The 22,459-nt window shown below is 37.8% G+C and overlaps 1 protein-coding gene across 1 annotated transcript in view; it reads right to left on the bottom strand.

Moving 5' to 3' along the window:
• The window catches only part of LOC129769294 (Krueppel-like factor 3), a 419,258-nt gene that overhangs the window by 146,496 nt on the left and 250,303 nt on the right, over window positions 1–22,459 (bottom strand). The window contains exon 4 of the mRNA XM_055771442.1: window positions 4,953–5,013. Coding sequence (XP_055627417.1) covers window positions 4,953–5,013 — 61 coding nt within the window. The remainder of the gene's footprint in view (window positions 1–4,952; window positions 5,014–22,459) is intronic.

The raw sequence follows: 22,459 nt of genomic DNA, 5'->3' as shown, positions 1-22,459 counted from the left end.
CTTCAGACACAATTCTCGTACAAGATTTTTCATCCACTTGCAAATAACATATTTCTCCGTTACATGGAACAAATGTTTGATACAGAAAATATGATAGAATGAAGACAGCCCTAAATCGGACAAATCATTTCTCGAGTTTTGCTCTTATCAACACATTCGGTGATCCATTTTTATTTTTAAAGATAGAAGACGACATAGGAGTGCGTTTTATCACATTAAAATCCATTTCCACTTTCGAAAGAAGATCAATTTCGTTACAGCAAACATCAAATGGACTAACAACGCTTATCAATATGTAATTGTAGAACACATGCGAATTTCCTCATTTTCCTTCAGAGTTGTCCGAAAATTTTCAATTGTGCATTATTTTTATGGGACCTTCTCCTCTTTCCAGAGGAGGAAAGGGTGTCATACCATCAAAGAAACATTTCTCATACCCAAAAAATCCTCACATCCCAAATTTGGTTCCATTTGCTTGATTAGTTCTCGAATTATGCAGAAGTTTGTGTTTCATTTGTATGGGAGCCCCCTTTGGAGAGAGGGGAGAAGTGTCGAATTACCATGGAAACGTTTATCGATCCCTAAAACCTCTACATGCTAAGTTTGATTTCATTTGTTTGATAAGTTCTCGAGTTGTTCATGCATGGTTCAGCACCTTCCCCCTCTCCCTCTTAACACGTTCGTCGCCCAATTCGCTGTTTTTGAGTTTTTCGCGAGGCCCAAATTGTGGATGATTTATTAAATGAAGACCAAACATAGTTTGTAGGCAACTTTTACATGATCTAGTGAAATTTCTTTCTATTTGAAGACGAATTGACACTAATAGCACATGCCAAAATCTCATTATACGGGTTTCGCAAAAAAACTCCAGTACAAACCTTCTGTACTATAAATTGATAAAAAGTATAGTATAAACATAATATTAATATGATTATGATTTTATTATTTTTCTACATATCCTATAGTTACATTTAGGTGCCTATGCTGTCAAATTTCTTTTGAAAATCCTATTAAGTTTGAACGAGGAAAGTGTCACCCATATCTGGATGACGGGGCGACGAAAGGGTTAAGAGAAGGGAATTTAGTGTCAAACCTCCATAATACATTTATCGCCACCATTTGCCTTCATCGTCTCCATTTGCCAAATTTGGTTCCATTTGCTTGATTAGTTTTCGAGTTATGCAGAAATTTGTGTTTCATTTCTATGGCAGCCCCCCCCCTTTGAAAGTTGGGAGGAGTGTTGAACCACCTTAAAAATGTTTCTTTTCCCTTAAAACCTCCACATGCCAAATTTCGGTCCATTCGTTTGATTAGTTCATGAATTATGCAGAAATGTATGCTTCATTTGTATGACAGCCCCCTCCCTCAGAGAGAGGGGAGGAGTGTCTATTCACGATAGAAACGTTTCGTGACCCCTAAATCCTTCCCATGCCAAATTCGGCTCCATTACCTTGACTAGTTATGCAGAAATTTGTCGACACCCTTAGAGAGGGGGTTGAGGTGTCTAACTACTGTAAAAACAGTTATTGCACCCTAAAACCTCCACATGCCAAATTTGGTTTCAAATGCTTGAGTAATTCTCGAGTTATGCAGAAATTTGTGTTTCATTTGTATGGCAGACCCCCCCCCCCCTTCCTGAGAGGGGGTGGAGTATCTAACCACCATAGAAACATTTATTGTACCCTAAAACCTTCATATGCATTGTGTTTCATTTGTATGGCAGCTCCCCCTTAGAGAAGGGGGTGGAGTGTCTAACCAACGTAAAAACATTTATTGCACCCTTTAATCTTCACATGCCAAATTTGAATATGTATTGTACCTTAAAACTCTCACATGCTAAATTTTGTTTCATTTGCTTGAGTAATTCTCGAGAAATGCAGAAATTTGTGTTTCATTCGTATGGCCCTTCTATTGGAAAAATGCAGGTTTTGGCCAATTCAATGTTTTTGATATTTCGCCATTTCCCGAAAAGTGGGAGATTGTAAAAAAAACTATTCTTGAACATAGGTTTTTTTTCAATGTCGATAATCGAAAGTACACCAGTGGTTTTCGTCAAAAAAATATTTTTACAGCTTGTAAATGGTTACTGAAGGACGAAACATTGAAAAATGCCCTCATTCGCGTATAGAATTTCTATTCTAGAAGAAATTAAATTTGCGCTATTATAGGAACATTTTTCAGAATAACAGAAACATTATTCCTTTTATTTACACATGATTCGATTTTGCATTATCTCATTTTCGCAAATAGTTTCTTGAGAAATTGTCAACATTTTCATGGCAAATATATTAACATCACAAACACAAAAAAACCCCACATAAATTCGCTTTTTTTTTTGTAGGATTAAAGTTTAGTCTAGCTATTGGGCCTGATCACGAACGTCACTTCACGGTGAAAACGAAGTGAATTGTATACAACCTTATTACGGCTATCACCGTGTGTGTAGAATCCAGAAGAGTTCATCCGTCGTGACAACTTTGATGAACTAGGTGTTATTATGAATACCACGATATTGTCATGTCACGGAGAAAAACAGGTATATTTGTCACTTGTGTTTTAGATGGTGAAAGTTAGTCACGCGGAATGGAGTAAGTTTAATTTCGTATTTATTTAGCTTTTTTGCCAACATTTTGGATCTTGTCTTGTCTTGTTTAAGAAACAAAAGATAAACAAACAGCAATTTACCCGCCTGGTGGCATTTTCCTGAATAAACAGAAATTTTTTGTTTCTATTTTTAGGATTAGACTAAGAGAGAGTTGCAACACCATAAAATGGCAATGGAGGCGACTGGCCTAAATACGATCATGATTGATTATGTATAATGTGGATTTGTTGATATTTTGAATATAAAATAATAACTGTAAAGTTTTTCCAACATTGCAGAGCTAGTTTTTTGTAATTCAAACATTCACAATTGGCGGACCAGACCAGAATCAAGACGATAGTTATAACTTTTTACGTTATAGATATTTTCAACGGTATTGTTTTGGAGACATACTTTGAATGAAAGAATATTAAAAAAGTGGTAATAAGTTTCAAACCAGGAAAAAATGAGACTATCATTGCAAAGCATTCACAAGATACTGTTTTTAAATTCTTCTCTAGTTCTTTTTCCATAATTTTGATATCCGTCTAAAAAAATTTGAATCATTTTCCACTTTTGTCAAATTCCTTGAAACCCATCAGATGTTTTCTATGAGGATTATGCTTCTGACCGACGTTGCTAACCAGTTTCTGGTTAAATAATTAAATCAAACCTCATGTCCCGTATATCAAATTTCACGAGAATGGGAAGGATAAGATGAATAAACTTCAGAATCCCATATGGGAGTAGCTCAGATTATACTGATCGTGAGGTGGATAAATTCGGGTTTGTTCTGTTCTATAGAAGATATTATTATTCATCAAAATTGTAGAAACGGTTCATAAAAAATGGTTCTAAATATTTCTCACTATTGAAACGAGCAAGACAGAGCTAAGTACAAGAGTATGCGAGATTTCGATTATTAAACATAATAGTCATGTTTTATCTCTAGCGTAGAATTACATTCCCATATGTTCAACAACTACATTATTCCCGAGCAACCAAGTATTCCTCCTCATCTTTGAACCAGCATTTGATTCAGCAAACTAATCATCGATGCATAATCGCAAACTTGTCGTTCTAAAATATACGAATAATTAAATGGAATATTATCTCATACGCTGTATTAATTTTACCTGCATAACGTTCAAATGTCCGAAATTATGCAACCGACACAACGTTCAAACACCCGACATTATGCAACCAACATGTCTCTTATAAACGGAAATGAACACTTTCACTTCACGGAGTTCATTTTCACACGCAACTGTCCGTGACAATGATGATAGACCCAAAAAGATTAAGTGAAGTTTAAGTGACATGAAAGCGTACGTGACAGTGATGTTCGTGATCAGGCCTATTGCTTAACCATCTATCCCATTCATGATAATTTAGATTGATTACATTGAAATCGAATAGAAATTGTACAGGGAATTCTCAATTCTTATTTACACTCAAATACGTGATCTAGTTAAAAACTTTCGCTTAACTTTAGAAAAAAGAGAAAAGTTACATGGTGCACAATTAGGTGATAACGGTGGATGTTTTAGAATCATGAAAATGTTCAAAACATAGCTATAATATTTTCCAATAGTCGTTCGGCCAGATGGAACGAACTTTTTATAAATAATAGTTTGATGTAGAGTCTTCTTGAATGGAGTTAACGTTCCCTGTGGAACTTTTGCCGTCTCAACGTATGCATTAATTAGCGTCATTTATTGATACTTAGTTGAGATTTCTTAAGCCAAATAACACGCCTTGAATGTATTCCAAGGGGCAAGCTCTTGAATACGCGTGACCACAGTGCAAGTCGAAGGAAATTTCTTTGACGAAAAATCCTCCGGCCAGAACGGAAATCGAACCCGAACACCCGGCATGGCAATGTGAGACGCTAACCACTCGGCCACGGGTGCACTCTATGTAGAGTGCCATACCTTAATTGAAACACTTTTCAATCGCGAATCGAAAGGTAGGTTTTTAGCTCTTTCTGAAATCGATGCAAAAAATTTATCCAAATTATCCTTGTACAGAATTTATTGGAGCTTTCAGAATTTTTTTTCCTTTCGATTTGCGATGCAATAATTATTTATTGAACAATCAATCATCAAAGACGAAGGGGAAATTTTCCAATAAAAAAAAATATTTCTGTATCAGAAGATCCTCCAGGAACGTTATAGGAATCAAAAGAAAGCTGGTTGATAATGCTAATTGGGTTTGCTTTTGAATTAGTTGACAAATAACAACACTCAGTGGACCTTAACTATTAAGGAAAAAACCATCCGAATTATATATTAGAACACCTTTTGAAACATAGTTTCAGAAAATAACTTTATGTGTAATAATTATTACGCAAGAGAAAAACACTTACCTCTTGGTGGCGTACGAACACTGAGATCAACCGGTTCCAGCTGGACTGGCGGGCCCTCTGCCTGCAAATAAAACAACAAATAAAATTCATTATTAAAATTAATAACAAATGATAGAAAATCATTTTATTTTTATAAAATAACCTATCCTAACTAACAACTTAACTTAAGGTGAAAATGTGAGAAAATGCAATTTCTAAATGATGAGCATGAAACCAATCCCTCGGCGGCTGAGCTAAAGGACGTTCACCATACGACATGCGCTGTTGTCGTACAAAACAATGCACTGCACTGGACACATTTCAATTTGAAGGGCCCGAAGGCAGTCAGTCGGCAGCAGCTTCCAACTGTACCAGTGCCGTGTCAACGTGCCGCAGCACATTTCCTTATTAAGTGCGTGGGAATAACCTAATTAACTTCCTTTTCCGTACACAGCTGAAGCCCACGAAGAGGCTACAGAGTACACTGAGCAAACAGAAACACGCCTTCTCTTCGGTTGGCTCTGGCGACCGTGTCGCGCGTTCCGTCCGCCCGGTCGAACGTAGGGTTGTTCAAAATTAGGGCAGATGGATTTGATGATTTTTTTTCGTTTCATATTTTTCAATAGATTTGGAAAATATGTTTTTGTATGATTTTTTATAGAGAATCTGGAAGAATCTGGTATCCGTTACCCGTCCCAAGATCAAAAATTGTTCTACAAGCCTGGATAAATTCCCCCGTCAATCTCTAAATAATTAATATCAGAAAATTCACTATGATATCCTCTGGCCTCGTTTTTGGCCTCGTCCTGCTGACAAAGTAGTAGGAATTCGCATAGCTGCACCCTATTGATCCTCTAATTTGAGAAAAATAAAATCACCCATTGCTTATTGTTTGATGAACAAATGCAGAGCCATCTATGAGAAATAGCCCCCAACGCTTGCAAGGGAATTTCCGACAGTCAAGCGAAACCATAAAACCAAAATCAAGAAAATAAAAAACTAGTTGACTTCCGGCAATGGACATCTATAAAAAGGCATTAGATCGAATGCAGCGCTCTCTTTTACCTTTCGGTGTTTTGATGGAGACGGCCTGCTAGATGACGTGACACAGTTATATTTATTTGTTGAAATAGTTATTAAAAGAAATTTACCTGGAATAATGAATAGGAGTTAAAATGTAGTGAATTACTTGAAAATTAAATATAAAATGTAGTGAATTGAAGCTGGAAAGAAATGAAGAAATAAATTAGTTAGACTTACCTGCAATGAAAAATAAATAGAATAAAAGTGTGTACACTTACCTGGATCGAAGAACTCTTATCTACTGCGTCGCCTTTTCGGAGAGTGTTACCGAGAAGAAAACTTACCTATGTACTGCATACTTACCCTGAAGTGGTTACTCAGTGATCCCGCTCTTCTTTGCTGTCGACACTTATTTTTTACATAAGGGACAGCGTACAAATTATCGATTAAACAGATCGATTATTAAGCGTACCCAAAAAGCGAACTTATTCCAAACTTCTTTGTGAGAAGTGATAGAGAACGAAATAAGCGGTAGCCGTGTCTGGAGAATGCGGTAGGTGGAACATTGGAGGAGCAAATTGGGTTTCCCGTTTGATTCCAAGTATAACGTCAGTACTTCAGTAACTTGAAGTAGAGGAGGCAAAATCGTTTATTCATATTTCGAAGTAGCTATTCAGGATCTGGTAGCTACAGCTCTTCTGTGGACACTCTCTCGACGTGTTCCTCATTATCACTACATGGTGCTGCTGGCCAGCTCATCGGATCATGCTGCGGGAAGAACCCTTCTACAATATTCTCCAACCTCACCGGGCAGCTTTCACTGGGCGTCGATGAACCTTTAATCTTTGCCATCACAACCATATATGCATTGCCCCACGGATTCGCTTCAGCATCGCGGCATAGCTCTTTGAAACAGTTTATCTTACTACGTTTTATTTCATGCTTAAGAGCGGCTTTTGCTGCTTTGAGTTCTACCCGGCGCTCTATTCTGTCGGTAGCATTTCTGGCCCTTTGCATTTTCCTCCTGGCTCGAAGACAGTTCTACCGAAGGGAGTTAAGCAGGTACATACGAAGATTCCGTTTAATTTTGGCTATCACGAACCCTTGGTATGCATTGGATATTACTTCCTGGATGGAGTATTTTCCCATCGTCGTTAGTGCAGTCATTATATTTATCGGTCAACCAGTTTCCGTCATCTGGAGGTACTTGATACGGCTCTGCTATGATCGCCACATCACATTTTGTTTCTGATGCGGCTTGCCTTAGCAACTGTTGGGCCGTGTCGCAGTGATTTAGGTTTGTCTGCGTTACCTCCACTTAGTCATTGTAGCCCACGCCCTTTAAAAAACCGGACATCTCGAGCACCCTGTACCGTGATCGGTTCCTTCTTCTGTTGTGCAGAGCAGGGCTCTGCATAGTCATAGTCAACTGAGGATAGTCAGCTGACTAACTGACTGACTATATCCATAGTCAGTTAGTAATGACTTTTGGCTTCTTCACGCAGTTTCTCCGCCAAAACGACTGAAAAGTAAGTGGGGCGTTTAGGGCGTATTTGAATCAGAAATCATGTTTTTGTTCCTCTTTATATGGACGTAAAAATAAGATTGTGTACGCCGGCATAAAATTAGTGTCAGGGGAAATGGAAGTGTGGATTGAAGTCAGTTGAATGAAGAGGCATATTTGTATTCATTAGTCGAGTCAGTTAAAATAACCACTGACTGGACTAGTTCACCAGTCATCCTCGCTAGTCAACGCTAGTCAATTCATTTTCTAGTCAAGTCACTTTTTGGTGGCGGCGACTGCCGAAGCAGTTCTAGTCGAAGCGAAGCTGCTGAGAGTAGAGTCGGTCCTCATTTTTCACCTTCGAAGATTTCGGGCCCTGGGCAGAGCATGCATCTTGGAGGCTTAGTTCAAGCTTTTGCCAAGTGTTCCTCGTCACCGCATCTTATATAAAGGCCCGATCTATCAGGTTATTTGCAGTATTTGGCTTGGTCGTCAAAATCCATGCATTTGAAGCGCCTCAATAGTCAGTGTCAGTGACACGCAGATGTGTCATACAAATATTATCGTCCCGAAGTGGGAAATGCAGTGTTACCATCGATGGAGCAAAAAAAAAGAGCTATTCGATTTTTTTTGCGTGAGCGTTTAATCTGAAAACCCCTGTAGAGTAACACATTTTTTCACTAACAAAATTAATAACAAATCCAACTAGCTTTATTACTCAGTAAGAATTTGATTTCTAGAGCATTCTTGCACGACATTTTATAACATAGATATTTTTTAATGAATGAAACTCTACACTTTCGCCTTTGGAGATTAATATTTTATTAAGTAATGATCGCATCGCGAATCTGGATGAAATCTCCAATAAATTTATTTCAAGGATGCGCATAGCATTCCAGGCTGATTCAATAACGATGTGATTGAAATAGGTAAAGGGGTGAAGAAATTGCACTGGGAAACAAATTATTGACATCAAACCATAACTAATTTTGGAACCTTATTTAAAAAAAACTATAAATTCTGTTTGAAGGTCAAAAAATACTTGATCTGTATCTACAGATTCTAGGTTTCAAATGGTCTGAAAAATCCGTAGAAATACAGATTATTCTGTAGATACGGTAACCCTGCTCCTGACTGCACTTCAGCGAAATAATAGAATTCAATGATTTTCATTGTATTTTTATAAATTTAGTACTGGTTCTAGGTATGTTGATTCGAAAGAGGGCATTGCAATTTAAAACTGTTGTAGGTGGCATCCGTTATTTTCATTCTAGCTCGAGTTTTGACATTTCTGCAGTGATGTTGTGGGATTGCAAAGAGAGATGGAAAAAGTCTTACTTTCTCTCACTGACATCCGAGAAAACATCACCGAACAAATAAACATTGCGTTTGAGAAGGAAAGGGATCAGCTTTTTAGATCTTTCGACGAGCTTTTCAAAGAGAAGTTGGCATGCTTGGAAAGCAGTGTTGCCAAAAAGTTGGGTAATTTATAAAGCTTATTCTCTGAACAAAATTATGTTGAAAGGGACACAGCTGTTATAAACAGGAAGCGTCATATTAGTCCAAGCGCAATTAGTGCCAATATGGACACTCCGAGTAAAAAGATTATGTTGATGAATAAAAATAATGATTTGATACGAAAAGGAACTTTGAATGAAAAGATGGTTCTGAATAATAATGTTAATAATATCGAAACTTATGCGAATGTCGTTGCTCGTAAGGCTCGCCCAGTGATTGTGGTCAAACCAATAGAGTCTGATAAAAAAGTGATGAAACTAGAAAAATTTTAAAGACTAAATTAGATCCGAAAATACACAAAATAGCCAATTTCAGAAACGGTAAAGATGGCTCGATTATTGTTGAATGTGCGGCAGGGGATAATATAGAAAAGATTGAAACAAGGAATTTAAAGCAATCTTGGAGAGAGGTTTAATACTTTTATACCAAAACCAATTAAACCAAAATTGAAAATTATTGGGATGAATGATCGATATTCCTCTGAGGTTTTCATCGATTATTTAAAGATTCAGAATAATAACATTGCTATCACTGATGTTAAGATTATTGCTAGGTACGAGAATCCACGCTTGAAATATAATAAATATAACACAATTATTGAAGTTGATCATGACACTTATGGCCACCTGATGACTGCTGGTAAAGTAAGCGTTGGGTGGGATAAATGTAATGTGATTGATGGCTTCAATGTTTTGCGATGATTTAAATGTGGAGAATTTGTGCATGAGAGCACAGACTGCAAAAAAGAACAAACATGTTCAAGATGTAATGGAGAACATAAAACATCTGAGTGATCATCAACAGAATGGAAATGTATAAATTGCTTGAAAGTTAATAAGGAACAAAAAATGAATTTGGATGAAAATCATTCAGCTTATAGTACACAGTGTCCTGTGTATTGGAGACTGCTGGAGAAGCAAAAAAGGAACATTTTTCAAACTTAATAACAATTTCGGAAGTCTACATGTGAAAGTAAGTTAGCAATAATCTATTTGAATATAGCTGGGCTTTCTACAAATTACGCAGAAATGCGATTACTTGTCCTCAGATGGTTTTTCTTTCTGAAAATCACATAGTTAATGAAGAATCATTTGACCAGTACATCATACCGGGTTATAAAGTTGCTTTTTGCTTGTCGCACTCCAAACACACAAGAGGTGTTGCAATTTATGCAAGAGAATCAGTTAATTTCAACATTCGGTTAAACGAAGCTGTTGAAAATAATTGATTCTTGGCTATTTCAGTTGAAAGGGGCATGCAGATGAGGAATTATGGGATTGTATACCATTCCCCTAGTTCCAGCGACCAACGATTTATTGAAATTTTGGAGAACTGGTGGGAAAATATCATTGATTGCAGCAAATTAAATGTAATTGCTGGTGATTTTAATATTGATGGGTTCAATGTACGAAATTCGAATCAATTTGAACGACTATCGCATTATTTCAACTTGCCATGTCTCAGCTTGTGACAGCAAGCCTGGATTTTACAGCAATGACTGGACATCTGAATAATAAAGCAGCTGCTCTAACTAATATTTTAAGAGAGTGTACGAATAAATTAGTAGTTGAAAAATAAATTTATTTAAGTAATTCGAACAGCTGGTACTCTTCGGATCTGATGCGCCTCAAACGCAAAAGAGACAAAAAGTACAACAAGTTTTTAAGAACTAATTTAGACAACCGTTGGAACATGTACACCTTAGCGCGGAACATATATTCACGTGCCTTGAAAAAGACTAGATGTGAATATATACAGAGAAAAATCGATGAACATCAAAATAATAGTAAAGGACTATGGAGAATATTAAAAACATTATTAAATTCGAAAAATAGTATACCGCGTTCCATAGTTTTCTGAGGGTCAGAAGAACAGTCAGACCAAATTATTGCAGATAAATTAAACAATTATTTCGTTAACAGTGTTCTACTGATCAACCAAAGTATTGCGTTGGTCAGTGAACCTGACGAAATAATACAGCCGATTACTATCAATTGCAGACTAGATTGTTTTTCACCTATCACTTTTGTTGAGTTGAAAGGTATCTGTTTTTCATTGCAAAAATCGGCTGGCACCGACAATGTCAACGCAAAAGTGATTCAAGATTGCTTTCATGTCATTGGACACGAACTACTGGCCCTGATAAATGAATCTTTACGAACTGGGCACGTGCCAAGGGTTTGGAAGGAATCCCTTGTGATTCCAATCCCCAAAGTTAATGGGACGGATAGAGCCGAAGAGTACCGCCCTATTAACATGCTGCACATATTAGAGAAGCTGTTATAACTTGTTGTGAAAGGTCAGCTAATACATTTTATAGATAATAACAATTTGCTAATACCAGAGCAGTCTGGATATCGAGAAGGACATTCTTGTGAAACCACGCTGAATTTGGTATTAGCAAAATGGAAAGAGAATATCGAGGCGAAAGAGACTATATTTGTGATATTTCTGGATCTTAAAGGCGCTTTTGAAACAATTTCTAGGCCCTTATTTCTACAAACATTGAAGCGCATTGGAATTGTAGGAATGGCGTACAAATGGTTTGAAAGCTATTTGTGCGACAAAACTCAAAAGGCTCGTTTTAACGATTCTGTTTCCGATCCCATTGGCAACTCTCTCAGGGTGCCGCAGGTAAGTGTTTTAGGGTCTATTTTGTTTATTTTATACATAAATGATCTGCGACGAGTCTTACGATACTGTGACATTAATTTGTTTGCGGATGATACTGTCCTGTTCATCGCAGCTAAGGATTTAAAAGAAATCGCTGAGCGCATAGACGATGATTTGTATTCTCTGGCTCAGTGGCTTAAATTTAAACAAATGTTGGCAAAACAAAATACATGCTAATTTCTGCAGCAAATTCCAGTATTGACCAAAATTTTGAAATAGATGGTGAGACATTAGAACTCGTGAAAGAAATCAAATATTTAGGAGTTATTATTGATGACAAGTTAACTTTCAAGTCTCACATCAATAATGTCATCAAAAAGATTGCCAAGAAGTACGGTGTTTTGTGTCGTTTGAAGAAAGAGCTGACAGTAGGCAAATTTTTGATTTCACCGCATATAGATTTTTGCTCGTCGATCCTATTCCTTGCAAACAATACACAATTAACGATATTGCAGCGTTTGCAAAATAAGGTAATGCGTTTGATTTTAAGATGTAGTAGATACACTTCCTCTAGTTTGATGTTGGACGCGCTACAGTGGCTATCTGTGAAGCAAAGAATTTATTATTTGACAATGGTGTTCATCTTTAAAATTTTAAACGATATGCTGCCTCGATATTTGTGTGATCGAATTGAAAGAGGAAGTGGTTTTCATAGATACAATACAAGAAACGCGAATGATGCAAGAACACCCAACTTTATGTCTAGTAGGTCGCAGAACTCGTTGTTGCATAAAGGTATAATTTTTTTCAATTCGATGCCCAGAGAAATTAAACGTGCGGCAACAATGGCAGAGTGTGTATGTGTGTGTTTCACACGTAAAATCTGTTTTGTAAACTGGTTTTATCATTTTTTTCTAAATGGTTCATTTATTTATGTTTCCAATTGATTCATTTATGTTTCAATTGATGAAAATATATATAATTTATTTGCAGGTTTAACTACCATGTTCGTATTGATGATGATGATTTTTTTATTGTTTTGTTAATGTTAATGTTTTGTTATTGTAAAAAAAAATGAGCGTTGTCTACGGAAGTTTGAGCCTCGCGCGCGTTTGGTGGGCCTGGATTATGTTAAGTGAACACTGGCAGAACACTGATACTTTATAAAATAATAAGTGGGATCTGAAGTGGAAACTGGAATGGAGATAGTTCATTCAGAATTGTCGTAAACTATCTTTTTTATCGGATGGTTATATCGAGTATTTCTGAATTGTGGCAGATCTCTATCATGTTCTAAGTAGACACTTTTAGATATTGAGTTCAATTCCCAATCTGTCAAGGATCTTCCCGGGTTGGAAATTTTCTTGACATGCCTTGAAAAAACTTTGGGCCTGAAGTTGAGATTAGTATTATGTTAATGTCGATACGGATAGGACCATTGTTTTTCTTTGACAGTTTTTGCCTATTTATAATGTTCGATTAAAAGAAATTCATGCCTGCAACAGAGTCAGTTCGCTTTTATTTGGTTTTATAATACTGTTCTCTTACTTTGGTTAAACATTAATATTATCTATTAGATAAATCGGCCAGTTCAAACCTTTGTAGCTGGGTCATCATCATTTGTGCTTGAATGAATGGAAGTAGGGGAAAAGGGGGGAATTTGAACCACCTAAGCAAATCGCCTAATATTTCCAAACCAATATGGTCTAAATAAAAAATGTCACATTGTATACTAAGCTACACTTGTTTTCTCTCAATCAATAATGTTTAATCATTATATCAAGCTTTAAGCTACCGAATATATCATAAAATAAAAGAGATGATTTTTGGACATAAAAATTTGACGCGGGGTGATTTGGACCATCTGTGGGGTGATTTGGTCCAGTGTGTGTTTCATAGAGAAAAAAATACTTATGTTTATGTAAAGTATTTTCGAATAATGTTACAATCAGTAACAGTGTTCTGGGATCGATACCAGGAGTCTTGGTCAGATTCTAGAACAGAAAAATTGGATTGAGACCATCTCGAATTCTGCATGGATTTCTTCACTGTTGTTGGAGCATTTTCAAACACTTTCGATGCTTGGTCAAAGAAAATCCGATCTTGATGGTTTGTGTTGTTCTTTCAAGCTCCTCCTTCTTCCAACGTTGTCTGCCCATCCTCTTTTTGTAATTCAGCGGCATCTGGAATCAATTAGACCAAAGAAAAACCTCAAATCTGTAGGACCAATTCACCCCACAGAAACGTGTCCATGTCACCCCAAACAACATGCAAAAATTAAAATGCAAATAATTTCATTTATTGTTATCAAACTTACAGTTTCGCTACATCAAATTGTTCCTCTTCTGTAGGCGAACAGAACTTTACTGCACAATACACGAAAAGTTTGTTTAATCAGCTGGAAAAACCTTAGAACCATGATCGGAAAATCCATGATCGGTTTTTTTACATTAGTTACATACGGTTCATTAATAAAAGAAGATTACATTATAGAAAATCCAAGTTGAGCCGTACTTTTTGAGATAATGGGGTGATCCAAATCACCCTGTATGCCCAACTCACCCCGTGTTACCCTACATTTTTCTTTGGAACGATTAGGTAGCTCTTGATGTTCGTGTAGGTTTAGACAGCGGCATCTTCTATCGTCCTTGTTCTAAATTTCACACCATCCAACGTCAATCAGCTCATCAATTAAGATATCGATGTGAGAATTTTTGCTAGAGTAGTTTCACAGATTTCCATGTAGTGGGTTGATTTCACCAAAGGTACGGATGATACCCGATAATATCGAGGCATCATCAGGTTTACTCATAGAGTAGTGATCGTGGACGAGGTTATAACATTCCAAATAAAATTGCTTTGCTGAAGCAAGCTATTACTGCAATCGATTAGAATAAGCATCTCCACTCTCACTTTGAACGTGATGAATGCGAAAATTTTATTCCGACGGTTCCGGCACAGATTCAACGATCAACTTCTGCTTCTCAACAGATATTGTGCCGCCAACAAGTCTAGGACTAGGACCGGCCTTTGTTAAGTTTGGGTTTAAAACGCAAATCATGATTTCATGACTTATATTTCTGTTCTAGTCGTATTATTAGATAGTGACATTGAATTACAATGTGTCGGCAATGTTATAATTATACGTAAATAAAGGGTGTGTCACATCAAATTGCATCACGGAAAAAACGCTGTAGAAATTCGCCCAGTAGACCGATCCTTTTAAAAATTTTAGACAGTAAAATAAAAACTATTAAACAACTTTTGGCATTTTCTTTTTATTCATACTTCGAGCCCAAGCCCGTATGCTCGCACCTTCCTCTGTACCCCGTCTATAAGGTTCTGTACAACGTCAGGTTGTAGTTTTTTTTGAACAGAAATCCATTTTCTCTTGAAGTCCGCCTCCGATTTGACAACTTTTGGGTTCTTCCGGAGGGCCTGCTTCATAATCGCCCAATATTTCTCTATTGGGCGAAGCTCTGGCGCGTTGGGCGGGTTCATTTCCTTGGGCAATGACCCCGTTGGCTTCGTACCATTCCAACACGTTCTTTGAATAGTGGCACGAAGCGAGATCCGGCCAGAAGATGGTCGGGCCCTCGTGCTGCTTCAATAGTGGTAGTAAGCGCTTCTGTAGGCACTTCTTAAGGTAAACCTGCCCGTTTACCGTGCCGGTCATCACGTAGGGGGCGCTCCGCTTTCCGCAAGAGCAGATCGCTTGCCACACCATGTACTTTTTGGCAAACTTGGATAGTTTCTGCTTGCGAATCTCCTCCCGAACGCTGAATTTGTCCTCTGCGGAGAAGAACAACAGGCCCGGCAGCTGACGAAAGTCCGCTTTGACGTAGGTTTCGTCGTCCATTACCAGGCAATGCGGCTTCGTCAGCATTTCGGTGTACAGCTTCCGGGCTCGCGTCTTCCCCACCATGTTTTGCCTTTCGTCGCGGTTAGGAGCCTTCTGAACCTTGTATGTACGCAGGTCCTCCCGCTGCTTGGTCCGCTGGACGAATGAACTTGACAAATTCAGCTTATTGACGACATCCCGGACCTAACTTCTCGGATCACGTCTAAACTGCTTAACTACGCGCTTGTGATCTTTTTCACTGACGGAGCATCCATTTTTGCCGTTCTTTACCTTCCGGTCGATGGTTAGGTTCTCGAAGTATCGTTTTAGTACGGTTTTAGCACGGTCAGCGGATTGGACGATTCCCAGCATCTTACCGATGTCCCGATGTGACAACTCCGGATTCTCTAAATGAGTGCACAGGAATAATTCACGACGCTCTTTTTCGTTCGACGACATTTTTCCAAATTTACGAAAAATTGACAGTGAAGCATGGCCAACGTGATCTATACACTCTTATCTGATTATAAGCGAAAGCTGAAGATATAATTCCTAAAAATTAAATTTCTACAGCGTTTTTTCCGTGATGCAATTTGATGTGACACACCCTTTAGTTCGAATGTACTGTGTAAAGAGGACTGCAACACATCGGTCTTTCAACCTTGATGGTTTATATTTTGAACTATGTATCAATCAAGACAAGTTAAAATTTGAACAACCCCAAATTCTAGCTCATGCCATGTGAATTCAGAGCATGGATGTTTAAATCACGTTTTCAGAATTACAGCATTATGCCACTATGCGATCGAAACGGCTGTGTGCAATACCCCGGCGGTCATCCGGTGAGTGGGCTACTTTTTCGGGGAAGAGTTGTACGCCTGAAAACCACACAAATGTTCGAAATTCCCACCCGACTCAAAGTACTCAGATCGTAGGGAGTGGGACTCCCGGGAGATCCCAACATAATCGCAATAAAACGTTTAATACACACGAGTTCATTCGGAAAACAGCGAAGTCAATGCAATTCAACTGCAATAAACGTCAGCTCCGGATCGAGGACTGCACTTTTATTTTCGTCTCCGGAACGCGCGGGTGGCGACGGTCAGATACGGGCTGCTCGGCTCGGTCCGCTCTCTCTCTCTGGTAAATGAATGCTTCATGATCATGTTTCTTTCCGTCGTTACGATGCAATGTTCCGAACCACCGGAGGTCTCTGCGGGCGTATCTTCTCCTATGGCGAGGCTATGGCCCATCAAAATCTATCTGCTTTTTAACATCTATTACATAAACAGATTGAAATATCGTGCTCCGAGCGTGGGAGAATATTTCTCGGGCTTTTCTTGCAACTTGTAGCGACTGTGTATCGGTGTATCACCTGGGATGAGACCGATGCGGTTCGTGGACACGGTGTGTTCTCCATCGGCATTTGTGAACGCCCTTCGCCTAGATCTGCCGCCCGCAGTCGGGTTTCGACTCTGTGGGAGATTGTTATCACCTCTTGTTCGTGGTCGGCGTCGTGGTGATGAATTCGAAAAGGATGACCCAGGGAAAGTGTGCAAAGGCCAAATAGGTGTTTCCGCTAACACAGTTGATATTTGGATGGGGGTTAGGCATTGACATGTGGTTTTTCATCAGTCCATGTTTGGGTATATCGCAATATTTGCTTTAGTAGAATTCATTTGAAAAAGAACTAAACCGAATCTCACCAATTGATTAGTCTAAATCGCCATCCTTCCCATCTAAGGAATTTCATTTATTTCTATTTATTCCAATGTCATTCATCCACCAACTTCTTCTTCTTCTTCTTCTTTGTTTTTAAGAGGCTTTAAACTTTTGCAGTTCATTCGCCTCTATCCACCAACTAAATGGGGTAACTGTGATAAATGTTTCTCTTTCATGCTATTGAAGCATTCTTCTGGTGCTGTTTTCATTTGTGTGAAGTTGAACTTTAAAGTATACGACTATTTATAGCAGTACTCTTCAGCCCAGCAGAGAGTACACGCCCAATTGTTGATCGGTTATTCGAAGAAAAATGTCTGATCGCGTTCCCCGATCTCATCTACTTAGTCTCAAACTCTTTACGTGATCGTGATCGATCGTCTCTTGAAACTGGAAAATTTCGTATGGTGTGAATGATTCTAACCTAACCATAAAAAAATCGTAACCACGAAGCCTGGGAACTCCCCACATTTTTTTGTTTGGTTCGCCCAAAAATGAAAGTATCATCTTCTAATGCACTCCGTTCACCATTTGTTATGTTGTCTGCGCTGATTCCTCTTTCATTTGCTTCGTTTATTTTTTTTGCATGTTTTATCCGCCTCAAATGTCTCGACTTGATTCGTGAGGTCGCGCATCGCGCCAACCGTTTTTAATTTCCAGCCATGACTGGCGGAATTTTGTTGGAGAGTATTACCGATTTAGGCGTGGAATCGGTGTTTTGGAAGTGTACGAAGCACTGCCGGGCTGGTACAGGAGCCCGGGAGCTTGTCGTGTGACAGTCAGTGAATTATGAGGAATTCGTTGGTGATAGGCCAAGTGAGAGGCAGAAGATGGTGAGATAAACTTCCTATAATTGTATGGAACAAACAACTTTACCGATCGTTCGTCATTCTTTTGTGTAAACATATATCATGGATCGATCGTGTAAAAACTACCGATTAGAATATAAACGAACTATATGCAATTGACAGATTTTAAGTGCTGATTGATAAGTGCCTTACTGATTATAAACATTTTCATTTCCACTTCACCTCATATTTTTTTTAAATTATGTACTGAAGATTTCAATTAGAATCACATATGATCAACCGTAAATACTTTTTATAATTTTGTATTTACCAGAGTGATTTGCATCGTTATTTTGTGGAATTAATTTAAGATTTTATTTGAACTGTCAATCATTCAAATTCGTTTAGGATTAGCAAGTGATTTTTGGTTGGAATAAGATACATTAGACAGGCTTTCGGGTTTTGTATGAGGAATTGTCTGCTTATGCTGTCGTTAAGGTCGATGAAGATGATTCTAATAATTGCACACGATGCAGTCTCGCTTGTATTGCGCATAGAGATATTCCACGCTAAGTTAGTCGAAAATGAAGGGTTACCATATATGCAGAATAATCTGTATTTCTACAGATTCTTTAGACTTTTTGTAACCAAGAATCTATATTTCCTGTGAGTGGTCACAACAGATTTTTTGGGCTTCGTACAGAATACTTTAATTCTGCAGATATCTACATCGGGATACTACTGAACTGAGCGAGAAGAAAATGACTTTTATGACCATTTGTAGAATCATCAAATGATTGAACGACGAGGGTTAACGAAGGTAAAATTGAAAATTGGATAAAAACATATCCGGTAAATTTATTTCAAATGAAACATTCCTGTCCTGTCCGTATTCAAGCATTAGCTTCATAGTAACTTTATGTCCCCTTTTGAAGCGTTGATATTTCCCCAGTTTTTGAATTTTTTTTCTTATTACAACTATTACATTTTTGTGTGTTTTGCGGTGATAAGGTGCGGCACTAATTTCCTTCATAAGCGCTAAGCTCCGTTACAAGCACTAATTACCGTAATATGCTCTGAGGGAATATAAAAGAAAAATGTGAGCTGAGGGGGAGATGTGATATTGCACTGATCTTTTTTTACGCGGGTACCGCGTAACAAAAACCGCGTTAATTGGAAAATTCGCGTAAAAAAATCGCGTTAATTGGAAAATTCGCGTAAAAAAACCGCGTTAATTGGAAAATCCCCGTAAAAAACCCCGCCAAAAAAAAAAACCGCGTAAAAAACCTGGGTGTATATGCTTGCTGGCTTTACGTGGATAACATCAACATCGTCTAATCTATAATGACTATGCCAATCAATGATACTAAAGCTAAAATTAAGCTTCATAATTGGACTAATAAATTTAATACAAATTTCAATTCAATTTTTCAATTTCAATTTCAAACTGATTTTTCCAGCCCAAAAACACAGATTTGGTTATTGCAACCCTGCTGTTGATTGACGAAGTTGTCAAACATATTGAAAACGAAGCTCAACATAACGGTAAATGCATGTTTTCCGGATAATACGTTCTAAATCACGGTGTAGACAAACATAGGAACTAGTACAGCGTCAGAAGTTTCTCGTGCTCCGATCAAAAATGTATAAATACGCAAGCAAAAGTCTAGATTTTAGTCAAAGAATGGAATGTAGGAAACTATTTAAGTTTTCATTAAATATTATCAAAGGATTTTTTTAAAAAAAAATTTCATAGAACAAAAAATCTTTTGATAATTCATTTTTCTCGAAAACATGTTTTTAAAATTCTGAAAAAAATAAATATCAATAGCCGTTAAAATTTCAAACAAGTTTTCCATACATCGGACGATGGGCACATTTACATGGAAAAAGTTTTTCGAACAACAATTTTTTCATATTTTTCTTTGAAAAAATGCTATTAATGGTCAATTCGTTACATTTATATGTATAAATTACCGCAATTTACATGCTCTGCTAACTTTTCTCTATTTAGAAACATGTCAAGAACATGTCAAACGTGAGAATGTAACACAAAAATGTTAGGAGCAAAAATTTTTTTTTTAAGGAGTCTTCATACATAAATGACATATATTCCAAAAATTATAACAGATAGAAAATTGACGTCTTCATATTTTAATTAGATCTAAAACTTTGTCGAATACTTTAAACAAAATTAGGATTAATTGTATTTTTTTAAAGAAAACATGAAAAAGTTGTTCTAAGAAAAACCAATGTATGGAAGACTTGTTGGAAATTGTAAGGGCTATTTCACACACACATATATATATATATATATATATATATATATATATATATATATATATATATATATATATATATATATATATATATATATATATATATATATATATATATATATATATATATATATAGGGTTAGCACACGAATCGGCAGAACAAATGTATGGGAAAAAAGGAAGTTATTCCAGTTTTTATGAATTAAACCGTTTAGAGATTAGCCAATTGTAATGTATAGCATATCAAACAAATCTTAGAGAATTTCCGATTCGATTGGTATGCAAATCATGAGAATTCGTTCACAGTGAAAATAGTTATTAACGTTAACTTTATTTCATAAAAATTTGACCTGTTTTTTGATTTAGCACCCTTCCTGAAAGATGTAGTTCTACGTCAGAAAAACTTGTCGTATTGGAAATGCATTTAAAGTTGTAATCTGATAACCCACCGAAATGACTAGGCCGAATTTTGTAAATCTCAAAAAATACTCAAAAAGCACAATTATTGATGACTAACTTTTTTAAGTTTGAAAAACATATCTAGTTAAATGGGCAATCAATTAGTGTGTTATTTATCTCTATTTCAAATTGCGTATAATTTTGTTGCACACGCATATTGTTTTGACGTGGAGCTGGTCACCACGGATCATACACTCCGTATGAAGTCGTGGCGCATCAATATAAATTACTAATGCCACCAGAAAAAGTGACACAGTTACTCAGTCACGGCCGCTAATGAAACTCCTCCATTCAACGAGATGAATAGTCCGGGCTCAACGGCAAATAATTGGTTCAAGTTTCTTTTTGCTCCTTTCTGCATGTATTTCTTTCATTTGAACTCTAGTCTTTTTCACTTTGTTAACATAAGCAAATAATGAAACGACCCACGCTTGAGGTTCCGCGCGCCGCCGGGGAACCTCCCAAGCTGCACATTCGTGCAGACAAACTCCCCAATGATGAATGCCCTGGAATGTACTCTGTCAAAATTATGACAGAAAATATCTCAATCCATCAAATATTAATCCGTTCGGCATGGGAACGCACCGAGCAGCAGCTAGACATGTGTGTAATAATGTTTATGGGAGCGAAGTATTGCCATCCGTCACAGGCCTTCGCGGCTCCCCGACACCGGTGAACCCACCGACCGGCCAATAATGAAGTTTTATTACTATTACTTTGGCTATAATTTTTTTTTCACCCGCTCTTCAAGACTGTATACACTTCAAAAGGAATTAGTAACGGTTTACGAGTAATGACATTCACAAGAAAGACACCAAAGAACTGTCAATGTGGGTCGCGTTGAAGAAATGTCTCGGACATGAACGGCATTGTGAAGGCACTCTGGCAGGCTATTAACGGCTCGCACAACAGGTGAACCAGCGTTCTGACATGGATATCCTCGTTCCACCTGATTGTAATGTAGGTAATGGGATTCATAACCTTGAAAGTAGATCGTTCTCCAGTCGGCATCACGCAAAGAACGCCGCAGCGTCCCAGGGTCGGGTCGAACCGTATAGACTGGATCAGCGGATTTAGCTTATAGCGTACGGCCAGAGTCGGAGATCGGATCCGCGATTGCCGTGCCCCGAAAGAAGGTGAAGCAGTATCACACTCCATACAATCACACATATTATTGCGATTACCCCACCGATCAAGATCGGGAACGCGATCAAGTGTTCGACAGCTGGTTTCACTTGTTGTTACTATAAATTTTGCGCGACCCCCGGTGAAATCATTAATCTCCGGTGGCTCCCTCACTTCGACCATAGGTGTATATATATGTACGTTTGGGGTGCGCACCATTGTCACAACTGTCCAGCGAAACTGTTTGCGCCCCTTCTTTAAGCGGCTTCGAGGACTGTAAAAGTGTCCCCTGCGGCCAACGGACCGACGGACGGACCAGATGCCGAGGTACGAGTACGGAAATTTAAACCACATCTTGGCGGACAAGTTAATATGAACACGTTAGTACTGAGATATTAATTAATACAGCTGAACGTCTCTTGTGTTACCATCCAATCCGACGGAAGCGAGTCAAACGCGCACCACATTAGGGAGTTAAGTAGTTCGTTAATCGATTTATTTTAATTATTATTTTCCGTCAAGCTCCCCCCAAACGGTGTGTTGGCCTTTTTATTCAACCGGTGCCCCCAGCTGTTTGAAATGTGGATGACATATTCAACGTGTCGCGCTTGGTGAAATTATTATCTGCTGAAATTAGGAATTTCATTATATTTGATTGAT

Source organism: Toxorhynchites rutilus, chromosome 2, assembly GCF_029784135.1.
Source record: "Toxorhynchites rutilus septentrionalis strain SRP chromosome 2, ASM2978413v1, whole genome shotgun sequence".
Taxonomy (NCBI): Eukaryota; Metazoa; Arthropoda; class Insecta; order Diptera; family Culicidae; genus Toxorhynchites; species Toxorhynchites rutilus.
Note: the sequence above shows the minus strand (reverse complement) of the source record. Positions and strands in the feature narration are given on the sequence as shown.